At 29.4% G+C, this 16,523-nt stretch overlaps 1 protein-coding gene across 1 annotated transcript; it reads right to left on the bottom strand.

Annotated features, from left to right (window-relative positions):
* Nucleotides 1–2,616: 2,616 nt before the first annotated feature.
* On the bottom strand, nucleotides 2,617–8,046 carry LOC132945523 (sorting nexin-2-like). Its single transcript, XM_061015298.1, has 10 exons — nucleotides 7,614–8,046; nucleotides 7,390–7,527; nucleotides 6,131–6,515; nucleotides 5,897–6,055; nucleotides 5,711–5,832; nucleotides 5,429–5,635; nucleotides 5,066–5,158; nucleotides 4,810–4,953; nucleotides 4,577–4,729; nucleotides 2,617–3,490 (listed from the first exon to the last, which is right to left on the bottom strand). The coding sequence occupies exons 1-10, from the start codon at nucleotides 7,698–7,700 to the stop codon at nucleotides 3,440–3,442; spliced, it is 1,539 nt and encodes a 512-aa protein (XP_060871281.1). The 5' UTR covers nucleotides 7,701–8,046; the 3' UTR covers nucleotides 2,617–3,439.
* Nucleotides 8,047–16,523: the final 8,477 nt, after the last annotated feature.

Here is a 16,523-nt window from a genome sequence, read left to right as displayed (position 1 = left end):
GTCGGGAGGAGGTATTTGTGCGAGCGTAATATACAATAATAATAATTATTGAAACCGCCGCGCCGCCGTCGCCGACGAGTATACACCGTGCGCAAGCGAATATGTATAATAATTGTGTTTGGCGTCGTACACACAGCGCCCCTCAGGCGCCGCTTTAACTGGCGCCGAAACGTCCTGGCGCCCAGACACGGTCCAACCGCCGCGCCGGCACGATCGCTGTGTGGCGAGAACGTAAGGCGGCGGCGGCGGCGGCGTCGTCGTCTTTACCGATTTTCATATTTCCCCCTTTACAGACACATACATTATACGTAGGTGTAACATGATTTGGAGGAATCGATATCGCAGACATATATTATAATAATTAATATATGTATAATATATATATTGTATAACACGGTATATATCCATACCACATGCTGGCGTTTTCGGGGGCAGGGGGGGAGATATGTTCCCCCCCCATGGTTTTTTTTTTCCAATCAACCGACGTGTTTTTTATGTGTTTGAGCACTCGCCAGCTAAAGTGTGAATGAAAAATACGTAATATGCGGTTTGTGATGGGTACCTATTTAGTTATCGTTTAATATTTTGGGATTCGTTGACTTTTTCCGTATTTTAGATTCCGAGCACAGCGACATTGTAGCGTACCTATTGATTTAACTGCACATTTATTGCAATGATGTGTTTTTTATATCAGAAGACGCTTTTTGTATAGTAGAAACTAGAAGACTAGAATAAATCAAAACGTTTCGATGAATGATGGTTTCTAACAGTGGCGTGACGAAGGACTATTATTTGAGGCACGTGCCTCAGCTTTAAGGGTATCCTGGAGACTAGGAGCATTTCAAATATATAGTAAATAATTTATTAAGTACACACTAAGACAGTGAGCCAACCATTCTCAGATACCATTTACGTAAATAAGTAATTATTTATATATAAGTATTTATAATTACTAATATAAATTATTGTGCCTCATAAGTTAATGAAGTTTGCCACGCCACTGGTTTCTAATGTCTCTATATTGTAGCAAATTGGATCTAATTCATATGCGTGTTCAAACTTTAGTGGCCGAGGGGTCACAACAAATTTTTAAATTGTGAAACCTATTTTATTTTTTAGAAATGAAAAAACATTCATTTTTTATGTTACAAAATTCACAATGATAGGAGTATTTTTTAATTATGATCAAAAAGTATAACCACTGTCAAAACAATAAAAATACTTTTTTCCCATCCATTATACAAGGTAAACAACATACAAATTGTAAAACTATTAACTAATCTGCAGTAGGTAATATATTATACTTTGAGTATCTGACAAAATTTAAATTATTTTAACAAGTCGTAAAATATCTAAAAACATTTTTGAAATTATAACCGGTAATTGGATAATATCAACTGATAAAACTATAATATGATGAACATAATATTATAATATGATAATATAATCACTAGTTAATAAATGCGTAACTAAAAAAATTACAATTAATCAAAATCTATAGGCAGTGCAGAGTACACACCGCACGACTTTTTTCTTATCCTGGCATTTTTTTTTTTTTGAGGCACAGTCTGCCGGGGGGGGGGGGCAGTGCTCACCCGGCCCCTCCCGTAAACACGCCTATGATCTAATTGGTACTTCAGGGAGTCAAAACTAAAGTATTATTTACCTAATAGCCGGGGCAAACTAAAAATAAATTTACGGAAAAAATCTTGTCGTATGCGCATTACCACTCGATTGCAATGTCTGATGGCATATTTTAATGTGCAATACTCAAAAGATAAACATTTTGTGGAGGTACTGATAGTGATATTACTGAAGCTACTGATATTATAATATATATTTGTATACGATTATTTGTTGGTAAAAATAAATTCAGCCCACGGCTATAGATACTATGTAGTATGGTTTCGGGACGGCCCATCAAAACCATGCATCGAAAGCACGGTTTAACATAAAATGGTTGTGCGTTGACGAATTGCGGAATAAAAATCCCCCGACCACAATATTACTCACAACCACATAAAAAAGGTTGAACAAATATTTTTTAAACGTTAATTTGTATAGGTATCTATAATTACCTCATTATTAATATTTAATTACAAATACGTATATTATATTATAATGATTAATATTATACTATAGTATATCATTCAAGACATCATTCAGACCGTCTCTGCTTGGTATCCATTTCCATCATATACAAATGTTGACAAAATTGAATACTCAAACGATGGATAAATTAATACCATTTTTTGTTTATAATGAATAATAATTTAATTCAAATTTAACACATCAATTCAGTGACCTATAAATGACAAGATACACTCAACGGTAATGAACATGATCCCCTCCCCCATATATTTTTTGATGCGGACGTATTCCCCCTCATTTTCTTTTAAAGTTTACTATTTAATAATATTATATTTTTTTTTTGGCTATTACCTAATATTGTCTGAATAATACAGAATACATTTCCAAATATTTTAATAAATATAATATATAATGAATTACTTTTGGATTATTCAAGTAATTTTGAGGATGTTTTTTTAATCAGTGAAATTAAATATTTATAATTTACAACTCCTTTAATGCCCTATCATTAATTCAAGGTCTCAATGTTTTACTTAGCATATGACTATAAACTTATATTAATCATAATATTAAGAACAAAAAGTATATTATATCAATAAATTAATTTAAGTAGATAATATGATGTTGGCGTTGTCATGTTGATAGTAAAATATAATTTTTCTACTTTAGGTAGTTGCTTTAGAACATTTTGTTTTGAGATCTACCAACGGTACATACATAAAAATAAAATAGTTGCTGATCAAGTTGAAAACAATTTACAGATAGCCGAATGTAGAAAAAAAAAAAATAAAATACTAGTAGTTCCAAAACTTATAGATGACTGATTTAATTGGTAAATGTATATATAATATATATAATAATTTTAACAATAAATAATTTATAACTAGTATCAACTTATTTGTTTCCGTAATTTATAATAGGTGATTACACAAGATTGTGAAATGTACCAATAACAACAATACAATAAAGACAATTGGTTTTACAATAATTAATAGCAAATAGGTAAACATCAATAATTATTTTAATATAAATATACATGTTATGTGTATATTTATGTACATATATATGTATTTATGTATTGATAATATAAAAATAAAGATAAATTAATAGAATAGAATGTTTAATAAATAATAATAATAATATTACTGGAGAAATACATGATTATTTTGGGATAAATAATGAACTCTAAACATTTTGATAAACAATTAAATAAATAAACAAATTAGAGTAAAGAATGTTGAATTTATGACTCTGTATATGCTTCCAATATATTTCCAGCAAATTCTAAAATGTGAACAGGTTCTTTACGTTTGCTAGAAGCCAAATCACATTGGGCATTAGAATTGGGTCAGGCTATAGCTTTAGCTTCAGGAATAAACGCTTGCCAATGTTTAATAATCTAAGGAAAAATAAATTAATTTAAATAAAATTATATTCAGTATATATTTCAGTTATAATACCATTTGTGCACAGTAAAAAGGAGTTTCAATAATTACATTTGAACTACTTAAGATTTAAAACATAAAAACTAGATTTTTGATAAAATCATATAAATTATATAATATATAGAGGATAACATCTATTAAATTAATAGCTGATCCTGCACGGTATTAACAAATTAAATGCCCATAGATTTACCCTTTGTTAAATACTTTAATGTAAACTACACAGATTTTTAACATAAATTGAGTTGTATTGAAGAAATATAAAATACAGGAGTAAAATTATTTCTAATCATAATAAATATTTTATTTACTAGATAATACAACTGTGAAAAGCTTGTCAATATTGGGTTATCCATTTCAAATTTTTCCCAGAAAAACAGACAGACAAACAGCCAAATGTATCTATGTGTATTTCATGCAATACTAAATGTATGGGGTACGTTTAAAAATCACAGCATATATAAAAATGAATGGGTTTAATTTATGATATGCAAGATATAAATAAGATAGGTTTTTAATTGAGTAAGAGTCAATTTTCCAAAGTACATGGTAACATATAAACCAACTGTTAGAAAAATCATTTTTGTTCCCCAAATAAATTCCTGCCAACCATATTTATATCAGGTTTTTATAGATCATAAAATACTAAAAATTATACCCAATAAAAAAACTGTTTTATTTTTTGTAACCAATGGCAACCATATAATATATTAATTAATAACCTACAAAAATATTTTTCTGTTTGTCAAAACAAATTGCTGCGTGGCACATCTAAAAACTCATTTCTTATCACACATCTACAGCATTCGAGGAACCACTACACTAAATTTAAAATTCATAGGTTTTGTATAATAGCGATGAGTGAATAGTATTTATTTGGCATTTATCTATTAAAGTATTAATATAATCAACTAAAAAATTTTTAAACTTAAAAAAATCCTACCAAAAAGTATTAATTTTTTATTTAACACTTTTTTTTGCACTAAATGTGTATTATATTACAGTGATTACTTTAAAAATATTTAAAATGACAATGTTACCAGAGTTTGATGGTTTATCATTTCTTCAAGATACGATGATATAACTGTCTTAAACTCTTTGATTCGGTTTATCTCAAACTGTTCAAATTCCACTTTAATGGTTTTAGAAATTTGATCAAATTCATCTTGACACCTGGATAATTTTGCTTCCCACTAGAAACAAAACAATAATAATTATTATTATTGCTTGATCATTTAAAATTACATTTATTATTTTTTATTATAGAATTTACCTCGGATACTTCATTTGTAACAAAGCCTACTTTGTCTAAACGTCCAGTAAGTTCTAGCTTGGTTTTTTGTTCCCGCTTTTTTGTTAAAATCATTTGTGCATGTTGCATGTTTTGATAGACTTTAACTCGTTCATGAAATACATTCTAGAAATATTTGATGCAAATAATTTTAATAATAATAGATTTATCACAGATTGAATAAATACATTTTATTTAATGTGTAGTATTATGGAGAATTAAATAAATTATGACATACTTTTACAGCTCCAATAAGGCCTATGTAATCCTTTAACAGTTCACAAAAAATAGAGAAATCTGTATTGGCTTGTTCAGTTCTTACAGATTCAACCTAAAATGTACAATAATACAATTTAAAAAAAAAAGTATAAAACAATTATTATGTATGATTTAGTTATGAGTGTGACATATTTTCATTATTAATAGTTAATCAAAAACTTTTAGTTGATGGAAAATTTGTTAGTAACTAGAATGGTAAATTAATATTATATATTGTAATAATATTATTAGATATTATTGTGTTAATATTATTAAATAATTAAACTGATATAAAATAATTGTATGATGATAAATCATAAAATAGTATGAGTTAATATTTAACCTTTTCAAATACATCGGCAAGTTGTGATAATGCACGTGACAATCCAGTATGTTCTTCACAGTTACTCAATACTGCTGCAGATTTAGCAAAAGATCCACTTGAATGTGCTAATTCCTTACGATTAATCACTAATGTTTCAACAGCTCCATGTAAATTCCGAAGTTGCAAATCCAAATTTTCTATTTGTACTTCTTTTTCTTCAAACCACTAAAAACAAATTATCATTAATTATGAAATAACAAAAAAAAACAAAAATAATAGAATGAATAGGACTATAGTTACTGGTTCATTTTCATCCATTTTATAAGTGATTTTGTTAACAGTTTCTCCAACTTTATTGAAAAGTCTCATGACACCAGCGCCACTTAATGCAGATGTACTAGTAGCCTTTGGAAGTTCACAATCTAAATAAGTTTTATTTATGACAAATTATTATAACATCAATCACAATTAGAATATAAAAAATACCTTGTTCCAGAAAATCACAAAAGCTTTTATCATTACGTAGAATTGGATGTAGAGCAATCCTTTTTAAAAACCTTTCTAAGGCTAATCGTCTTTTTTCTATGAATTCTGCTGACGTTGCTTGATCAGATTGGTTTCCAGATATTTTAATTCTAGTCGAACCTTTATACAATTTGAAAATCTTAGATTAATTTTATCTTTCTTCATACATACACAATTAGTTTATGCTGGTTATACCTAACATATTTTTTTGAGGAGCAGGGGGTATGAGACGCCCATTTCTTAAATATTTTTCAGTTAGCTTATTATGTAGCCCTAAGAAATCACTGAACCTTCTAAGCACTGCCATATTATTTGTTTTAAACATAGTCATATTTGTACGGGTAACAATTCTATATGCAACGTAGGAGCTCATGCCTTCTCCAACCTTAGTAGTTTCAGAAATAGATATTTTTATAAAACCGTTTTCAATATTTTCAAAGTTCATATCGTTAGTAGACACATTTGGTATATCTTCCACTTGATTAATTTCTTCAGAAGTTGCAGGAGTATCGTTTTCTTTTAAATTGATTTCTTCTTCAAATCCATTAGAAATTACATTTTTACTAGTCATCTGTTGCACCTTTAACAATAACAATAATAATTATAATTAATAGCTAAATAATTACCTAATCATTTTGAAACATTATTTAATAAATATATTTGTGTCAAACACTAGTAGGTAGTTCATATATTTTAATAAGTAATAAACCATTAAAAATTAATCAAATTATGATTCATATTATACTTAAACATTTAATTTTTAAATTTATTATTCAAGTGCCTTATAGTTACAATGATATTTTATGATCTAAGTGTTAATGCAAGCAAAAAATAAAAAATAAAATTTTAGATGGAAAAATTAGAAGTTAGGTTCAAAAGGTTAGCATATGTAAACGATGATAATAATTCTGATATACATAAACATAACAAAGGAAATTTAGTGTTTGTTGTATAATGTAAGGTATTATAACTGATAATTATTTTCAAATAAATGGGTGGCAATTGATATCAATGTAAAATGTTGATAGTAAACATGCAATAAAGATAAAATAGTATATTAAGTAAAATAGTATATTTAAATATCACAGTATTAAGATAAAACATTGTCATTACTCATTGTTGGAATTTGATACAAAATTAAAAATGAATATATCATTTATAATACGATATAGAAACCACTACTAGATAAAATTATAATATGTATAAAAGAAACAATATAAATATCTATCCACTTTTAAATTGACTGTTTTTGATGACAAATTACATTTGACTTGGATACTTTTATGAAATAAACTGTTTTAAATCTTTGCTTAAATTGGGACAGTTCTATTTAATTGATTAGGGTTGTCCCCTATGTGAATCCCGCTATATTTACTGTACCTACCTATATTAATATTTATTTTACTAGACTAAATTACAATTCCTTGTACCCAATAACTCTTGCCAAAACCCACCTCTTTGTGATCATTGTTTAGCGGTACATCTGATTCAAGCAGTGTGGATGATCCTTCTTTCAAACTAATGTTGGTCAATGGCGGAGGAACTGCCACTAACGATGCGAAAAGCTCTTCGTTGCGCAGACTGCTAAGATCCTAATAATCAAACACAGAATAAAAGTTAAGTTTAAAGCGATTTTCTTTCTCCCTAAAACGTCCCCACGAACGTCACAGCAACTCACGTCTATTGTCGAACTGAAAATATCGTCGTCCTCGTCATCAACTGGATCGTCTGTGGCCATCATAGGCGGTAATTTTTCGTCAGTCATAATCTAAAAACTGAAGGAAAAATTCCAGTGCCGAAACGTTACGCGATGGCTGGTTTTCGTTTGTCACGTCACTTCGAAACACAAAAACCGAAGGGGGAAAACAGATAAAAAATAAGCGAGCAAATGAAAACGCGACCTCGATCCGAAACAAAATATGGATGAGTTGTGCGTATAATATTTAAGCACAGACAAACTTGTCTTGTTAATTCGTAAGGTATTTGTAACACTTGTAACTTGTTCGTTGTATTTGATTGTTAATCTGGACAGTGATCTATACGATTTAAAGTTTATACGACAAATACGAAATACTAAATAGTAATAATAATATGAATACCTATCACGTCTGCAAAACGCCCGTGTTCATTCTGCGGTGATAACGGACATCGGCGTAAAGATAACGCGCACAGTCGGCCATGAGTTGGCTGCACTGGTCGCTGCCACAGATATATAAAAATATTTTTATAACTCTATGACACGATTTAAGATATACAAATATCTATATATATAAGTATATCTTAAATCGTGCTCAATGATCCTGTGGTCGCCGCGACGCCGCTCATCGTCTCATCTCACGATGTAGAGGAGATAATATTACGTGTCTCATAATGGGGCTATTTTACGGATGGTGTGTGGGGTTTGACACCCCCCGAATGTCGGCAACTGTAAGTCTGTAAGTACTAGTCGGTAATTTTCAGAAATCGAAAAATTTGTAATATATTATGTCATTATTATGGGATCATTAAATTATTGAAACTTTCATATTATTAACAAGTGAAACTAATAGACATTAAGAATTAACATAATACGGTTTACTCGTAACAAATATTAGGCTTTTTATAAACATTTTTTTGCTCATTTTGAAAGTCAAATAACAATAAATTATAAAATCGATGTCATTCCCTCAAAAATATTATTCTCTGTCTTTTTTGTAATGAGCGACTTTACTTTAAGATTAAATAAAAACAGAAAAAATGATTCTGCGTTAATGCGTTTTGTCTATGTTGCGCGTAGGCCAAAGAGAGAAAATAAATAGTGCGCTGACATCTTAATTATTTTCGGCAATCGGATAATCAAAGATTAGGTACCCAGAAGAGCCTATATTATTTTGTTCGTGTAATAAAATTGTTTTCACTATTATTAATATCTAAAAATAGGAATCGAAAATAGTAAAATACCGATATCGCAGTATTAGAAATTTTTACCAAAGCTTTGAGTCCAACATTGTAAAGATTCTGAGCGGAGCAATGAATGTATTAATTTTACAAAGTGTGTTTTTTTTGTGTGTGGCTGTCATCGCCTTTTAGGACAGTAAAAATGCTTAGATTTTCTTAAACAGTCCAATATTTTCTGGTAAGAAAGTAAATCTAGTTGGTACTTTGGGGATCAAAAGTAAAAAACTCCAAATAGTTTTCAAAAACAAAAGAAAAACGCTTGCCAAGTCAGGGATTGGCATGTAAACTTTCTTGATTATTAATTTTTAGAAATTTATATTAACTGATATCACACCCAACAATTTTAATTGAGAAAAATGTCGGTGTGAACAGCCCCACAAAAATCATTTTCATTTTCATTTAGTGGGATAGATTTCCGAAACTGGAGAGCGGATTTCGTTGTTTGGGGTCTTGTTAGATTCACATTGGTTAGGAGAAGTGCAGTGAAGATTTTAACTTCATCTTTAATCAGTGCTCGAATTGGGAAAAATTAAGTAAAGGAGCTCAATCCAACGATTTAAAAATTGCGTTCCATGGTCGTAATTACTCAACACAAACTCGTGGCTTTGCCCCCCCCCCCCACACCCACAACAATCCTACCTTACATACATATTTTTCATACCACTTTTCAGCAAAACATTTTGAATTCCAAATAAGTATAATATATTTTGATAGCAAATGTATTACATCTTACATTGTTACAGTAGAAAAAAAAATTAATAATAATCTACCTGTATATTCAATATACTATATAGATAACAAAATTAATAATTATTGTTTTTGATTCAAACGAGACCACATATTTTGATAAGTATAAAAAATTTTAAAATTTTAAAAATACTGATAAATGATATTTCATTTGGAACACGATTCAAGATAGTACTATCACACACCAGTATCTGTGCCTTAGATAATATACTTGTATATGATCTATGATCTGTGAACTACTGACTAGGAAGAACACAGGGTGATTTTACGATATTTCGTATAATTTATTATTAAACTAATATCAAAAATAATTTTGATATGAAATAGTGAAACTCGTTAAATAATTAACATCAATTGAAATTCACATTTTAATAAAAAATATTTCGGACATTAGTTTGTACCGTCCCCCCGTCCACAAGTAAAAAAAATAGTGGGGGTACACAAAAAAAATTAAAATAGTAGGGGAGCTCCGTCCCGCTGCGCACCTCCCCAATTCGGGCACTGTCTTTAATAGTTATTTCACTACAGAAATTTAAAAAAAACTAAAACAAATTTTATTTGGTGTTTTTTGATGTTTTTCAGCTTTACAGCTTTGTTGTGAATTAACGATTGGACATAAAGTTCTGAAAATATTCAATGCACTTTTCCTAGCCAATTTGAATCTAACAAAATTCGTTCTCCAGTTTCGGAAATCTACCTCGCTAAATAAAAATTCAGCGAAAAATAACTCTTTTTTTTTATCTGTGAAAAATTTTAATTCCATATTTTGTATTTACTTGATAATCCATTTTTAGTGAGTTATCAACCAACTTTCTAGCTACTGTAGATGTTTTTATGGATTTAACCGCTTATACCGGGGTGTGATATCAAATCTCTCTCATTAATATTTTATATTAAAGCTAGCTAAATTACCCACCTACTCATCATTACTGAGTTACATTTTTGTTATTTTCCTATTTAACACAAATTCTTGAAGTTTTCAATATTCAGACTTTTTTCATTTCAATTACCATACATACTTGATTAAAAATCAAAAAAATAAAAACATGAATAATTCCTATTTTATGTCATATACGGGTTTATCTATATGTATAGCAAATACAACGACAACTGTGCAATTTTTTTAAATCATAATCCGTATTGATAACGTCCAGAAAAGAGTAAGTTTTACGCCTGTGACTCAAACGTTTAAGTTTTATGCGTCACCCAGTTAACAGATTGTCCGTGGCAATAAATATTTATTTTAAGTCTAAAAAGTAAATGTAAATCACAAAATAATATGAAAACAAACTCATAGGTACGCTTAAACATTGACTCTTTCGGTGAAACCTAGATAGAGTCTGAGTGCATCAATAATAATATACAAACGTGCAGTACGTGACGCCACCGAAGAAATAGCTACTTCATCCGTCTTCATTTCGTTCCGAACTGTAACTTGAAAGTATCGAAATATTTTATGAAAATTACCTGAACGTAACGACATATGCGAGTTTGTGTTATATCTAACTTACATTATAATATTATATACTGCTTAATGAACTTGTTCGTCTATTGTTGGGTTATTTTTATTTTAGATTCTGAGCGAAGCGATGAATGTATTGAACAGTGGCGTGGCGAACTTCATTAACTTATGAGGCACAATAATTTATATTAGTAATTATAAATACTTATATATAAATAATTACTTATTTACGTAAATGGTAACTGAGAATGATTGGCTCAGTCTCACTGTCTTAGTTTGTACTTAGTAAATTATTTACTATATTTGAAATGCTCCTTGGATTTTCTTCAACAGTAACTTTTCTGATAGGAAAGTGAATCTAGTTGGTACTTTGGGGGTCAAAAGTAAACATTTCTCAGTAGTTTTCAAAAGCCACGTGAAAAACAAAAGAAAAATTAAGGAAAAAACGGGAATTTTTACACAAAATCTGTTTTTGAGATATTCGATTTTGGTTATTGGTGCAACTAAAAAACAAATTACCGTTTATATTAGCATTTTCTATACACCATAACATTATTCAAATATTTTGAGCTGTTTACGGACATTTTCAGTTTCCATTTTTTCAGTTTTTTTTTTTCTATAAATATAATTTTACTTGTTAGTTAAAAAAGTTTGAAAGTTTAATAGAAGGCCCCTAGGTTATTGTTTCAAAGGCAAAATGAAAAAAATTAAAAATCCAGTCACAATTTTTTTATAAGCATTTAAAGTTCAAATATTGACAAAATACGTAAAAATTACGACAATTTGCAAATTATTTTGAGTTATAAATTCATAAAAAATTTTCTTTTTAAATCTAAGATTTGAAAATGTAATACAAGATTCTTCGTAAGTTTGTCTACCTTTATCAAAAAAAAAAATGTCTACAAGAAACTTAAATTAAATTTTTATGAGCGTCTGAAATTTATATATTTACAACATTTGATATTCACTCGATTTCTCCTGTAAACGATTTTCTTATTTTGTTGTAATTAAAAAACGAATGACTGTAGATACTTGAAAATTTCATTGAATGTTTATATTAGCATTTTCTATATATGATAAAATTTATAAAATAATTTGACTCTTTTTGAGCTGTTTACGGACATAGACAGTTTTCAATTTTTTTATTTTTTTTCTATACATTTTATATTTTTTAAATGTTTTATTCAATCTGTTACACAAAGAACAATAAGAACAATTGAGGAATAATAAAAGTAACAAAGTAGATTACAACAGATCGTAGAAGTCTCCCATTGGAGGTACTACGTTAAAGAGAGAAAAAAAAAAGAAAACATGAGTATTAAAGAAATTTAATTAGTCAGTAGGTTTCTACACCATTCGCTTTAGCCGTTTAGGAGTATTTCCGGGGATAGTCAAGGAAGAATTATCATGCATGAGTGGGTTTCTATGGTTTAAGAGACGATTGTGAAATCTTTTGTAGTGTGTTTTAGCCACATCTGCAACAAATGGTATGGAGAGATCGTGATGTAGTGTGTGGTTGGAAACGAAATATGGTGCTTTAGTGATTTGTATTAGAGTTTTAGATAGATAGGTTTATTTTCTATTGATGTTAGTAGGCTTTGCTGATCCCCAGAGCTGTATACCATAGGCCCATATTGGTTTTAGTAGCATTTTGTATATAAGGAGTTTGTTATTCAGATGAATATGTTTGGAGATTAGTAGGTGTCTTAGTTGGCGGCTACGATCGTTAAGCGTTAAACGTTTGGAGCGTATATGAGGGGCCCATGTAAGCCGGCGGTCTAGGGTTAGTCCAAGGTATTTGAAATTTTGAGAGTAGGGTAGGGATTGATTATTGAGGAGTAGTTGTGGACAGTCTCTGGGGCGTAATGTAAAGGTAGAGTGAAGCAATTTCGTTTGGTTCTATTTTAGGCCCCATTCTGCGTACCATGAGGCTAATAGATCAAGATGGGTTTGCATAAATGAGGTGACTATTTCTGAGTCAGCGTGGCATGCAAGTAGCGCTTTGTCGTCCGCAAAGTCGGCTACTATTGTGTTTTGAGTAGTGGGTTGATCCGCGGTGTAGATGTTAAAAACGAGTGGTGCAATAACTGCACCTTGCGGGACACCAGCATTTTATATTAAAATTTAATATAAGGCTCCTGATATAATGTCACAATAGCAGTTGACAAATATTAAAAATATATATGCACAATTTTTTTTTTATAAGCATTTTAAGTTCGAATTTGACAAAATTCATAAAATTTAAAATTTAATAATTATTTTGTAGTTGAAAATTTAAAACAAGGTTCCACGTAAATAGGTATATATAAATTACTTTATTCACAATAATATCATCAAATATACTTGGTAATTTTATAGGCTGACTGACTGTTTACGCTCAGAATCGTTTTTCTTATACAATGATATTATATCATTAAACTCAAATTTCACACCATCATTACAGTGACCCACTTGTAACCTACTGTACAGCAGAAAAACATCAACTTACCCACATTTTTAGTTCAAAATTCAAATATTTTTATAATGATCACTCAATTTTTACGATAACCTCCCATCACATTTTATAACTTTATAAGCATACAATTCCGATGCCCTTAGGTTTGGCCGGTTTGGTATTCTTCAACTGAAGAGTGTTGATTAATTAACTATTAAACCACCGTCTATATTATATGTTATTCTGCATGATATACCATAACAACGCTATTTTATCCATCGTAAATATTATTTTGTAGTGGTAATACTATACCGGGTGTATCTATTATGTCATTGTACTCGGGTTTTTTTTAACTATTATATGAGTCAATGATATATTAATATGGAATTTCGAATAAATACGTGTTTCTTTATTTTTGACATGCAATTATCATTTAAAATTATTTAAATCAACGTTGTTCAAGAATTAGGGGAAGGTGATAAAAATAGACTGTTGGAATTCTGTAAAACCATTTTGGAAAAAATAAAGGATGACGGAAATTTAATAAAAACTATTATTTTTAGTGACAAATTATCATTTTCCATTTCTGGAGAATTGAACTCTCGATACTGTCGTTATTGGACTGTCTCTAATTTCCATGTCTTGAGATAAGGACTTACTTAATAATATTTTTAAATTAACTGAATTCTCACGGTAAGTTATCATGATTTAAAGTAAATCATATATTTACATTAATATTCAATTGATATTGGATTCAATATAGGATGGTCGGATGGTACCTAATTACAGATTTCCAATATTATTATTTAAAAAAATGTCTCTTTTTTCGGGGAGAATGATGTAAGGTGGTTATTATGTCTTGATATTTAGGTATATTTTTTTACAAGTAATTATTGTATAAGCAATGGTTTATGATAGGAAAAGTTCGAAATAAAACGTTGTGTTAATAAATGTCCAAAACTAAAAAAGATGAAGGATGAATTTCAACTCCTAAATTCATACTTAGCATATGATACCATTGTTCATTGTAGCTTGCTCATTGCTTCATTGCTCAATGTACCATTGTAGCTATGGTTCAAATTTACAGCTTATACTACTATGGAAGTAGCACCAAAAAACATTTAATTTTTTTCATCGCACACTATTTTTTTTACCCCCATACATAAGACATAAGTCAATAATCGAGTACCGAATTTATATCAATATACCATTATTACCTTAGCCACCTAATACATAATCCAATCCCAGCCTATATGATATTACCAAGTATATTTGATGATATTATTGTGAATAAAGTAATTTATATAAAACCTATTTACGTGGAACCTTGTTTTAAATTTTCAATCCCTAGCTTTAAAATGTGAACATTTTAAAAATTTTTAACTACGAAATAATTGTCAAATTTGAAATTTGAAAATTTGAACATTATATGCTTATAAAAAAAATTGTGACTATGGATTTTAAATTTTTTAAAGTGTTACACCCCCCCCCCCCCCCCACTCAGCAATATTTGATTTTCAGTCGGCAATATGGAATTTATTTTCACCTGAATTAAACCAATTTTTTAAGACGAGGAAAGGAAAATTAAATAAATTGTTTAAATGTTAATATTGTTTTAACTCAATATTTTCGTAATGGGTTATGGAGCGGATTCGCAAAAGCACATCTACGGTCTTAGATCATATACTAGTATAATATGAACTAATAGCATGTGACGACGGTTGAGGCGGGCGATTATAATATAATATTATAAAATGTGGATAAGTGGATGTCGCCCCCTGATGTACAGTAGGTTACAAGTGGGTCACTGTAATGGATGGTGTTAAATTTGAATTCAATGATATAAAATCATTTGTATAAGAAAAAACGATTCTGAGCGAAAACGGTCAGTCAGCCTATGATATTACCAAGTATATTTGATGATATTATTGTGAATAAAGTAATTTATGTTGTCAAAATTTGAACTTTAAATGCTTATAAAAAAATTTGCCTATGTATTTTTTAATATTTTTCAACTGCTATTAGAACGATATATCGGAGCCTTATATTAAATTTTCACGCTTTTTTACCCAACAAATAAAACTTTATTGATATTTATAGAAAAAAAAACTAAAAAAATTGAAAACTGACAATGTCCGTAAACAGCTCAAAAAGAGGTCAAAATATTTTTAAAAAATTTTATGGTGTATAGAAAATGCAATTATAAACATTCAGTCAAAATTTCATGTCCCTAGGGTCATTTGTTATAGAGTTACACCAAAAACCAAAATCGACTTTCTCGAAAACAGATTTTGCGTAAAAATTTCCGTTTTTCCTTAATTTTTCTTTTGTTTTTTCACGTCGCTTTTGAAAACTACTAAAAAAAAAAATATATATATAACCTATTTACGTGGAACCTTGTTTTAAATTTTCAATCCCTAGCTATAAAATTTTCACATTTTATACATTTTTAACTACAAAATAATCATTCAATTTTGTCAAAATTCAAACTTTGAATGCTAATAAAAAAAATTGTGCCTATGTATTTTTCAACTCTTAATGTAACATTATATCAGGAGCCTTACATTAAATTTTTACTTTTGACCCCCCAAAGTACCAACTAGATTCACTTTCCTATCAGAAAAGTTACTGTTGAAGAAAATCCAAGCACTTTTACTGTCCTAAAAGGTGATACAAAAATAAAAAAAAAAAATTAAAAAAAAAAACACACATCATTGTAAAATCAATACATTCATCCCTTCGCTCAGAATCTAATACGTTATCGAGTGAGGGTACCTATACATTTTTTTCTGGTATATCCAAAATAGGCGATAATTGTGTTTCAAAGAAACACTCAACAGACGAAGATTACCGATTATCTTGTAATCGTATAATGTGTGTGTTTGATGTCCTTAGTCCGTACAACTGTAGTTGACAACAGTCTGTTGTATATCTTATTCGGTATTTTAATAATTGTGCCTACTTCGCAAGTTATTTTCCGTACAAGGCTTAGAAAGTACCACGAGTTA

The sequence above is a fragment of the Metopolophium dirhodum genome, chromosome 5, assembly GCF_019925205.1.
Source record: "Metopolophium dirhodum isolate CAU chromosome 5, ASM1992520v1, whole genome shotgun sequence".
NCBI classification, from domain to species: domain Eukaryota; kingdom Metazoa; phylum Arthropoda; class Insecta; order Hemiptera; family Aphididae; genus Metopolophium; species Metopolophium dirhodum.
The sequence above is the reverse complement of the archived record's forward strand: the minus strand, read 5'-3'. Positions and strand labels throughout refer to the sequence as shown.

What these genes read in the sequence shown, in the direction of transcription:
- LOC132945523 (XM_061015298.1), bottom strand. Translation starts at nt 7,700, where the DNA reads ATGACTGACGAAAAATTACCGCCTATGATGGCCACAGACGATCCAGTT. An exon ending in TCCTCAAAAAAATATGTTAG is followed by an intron (nt 6,056 to 6,130) that starts GTATAACCAGCA and finishes AATTGTATAAAG; the next exon opens with GTTCGACTAGAATTAAAATA. An exon ending in TTACAAATGAAGTATCCGAG is followed by an intron (nt 4,730 to 4,809) that starts GTAAATTCTATA and finishes TTTTGTTTCTAG; the next exon opens with TGGGAAGCAAAATTATCCAG.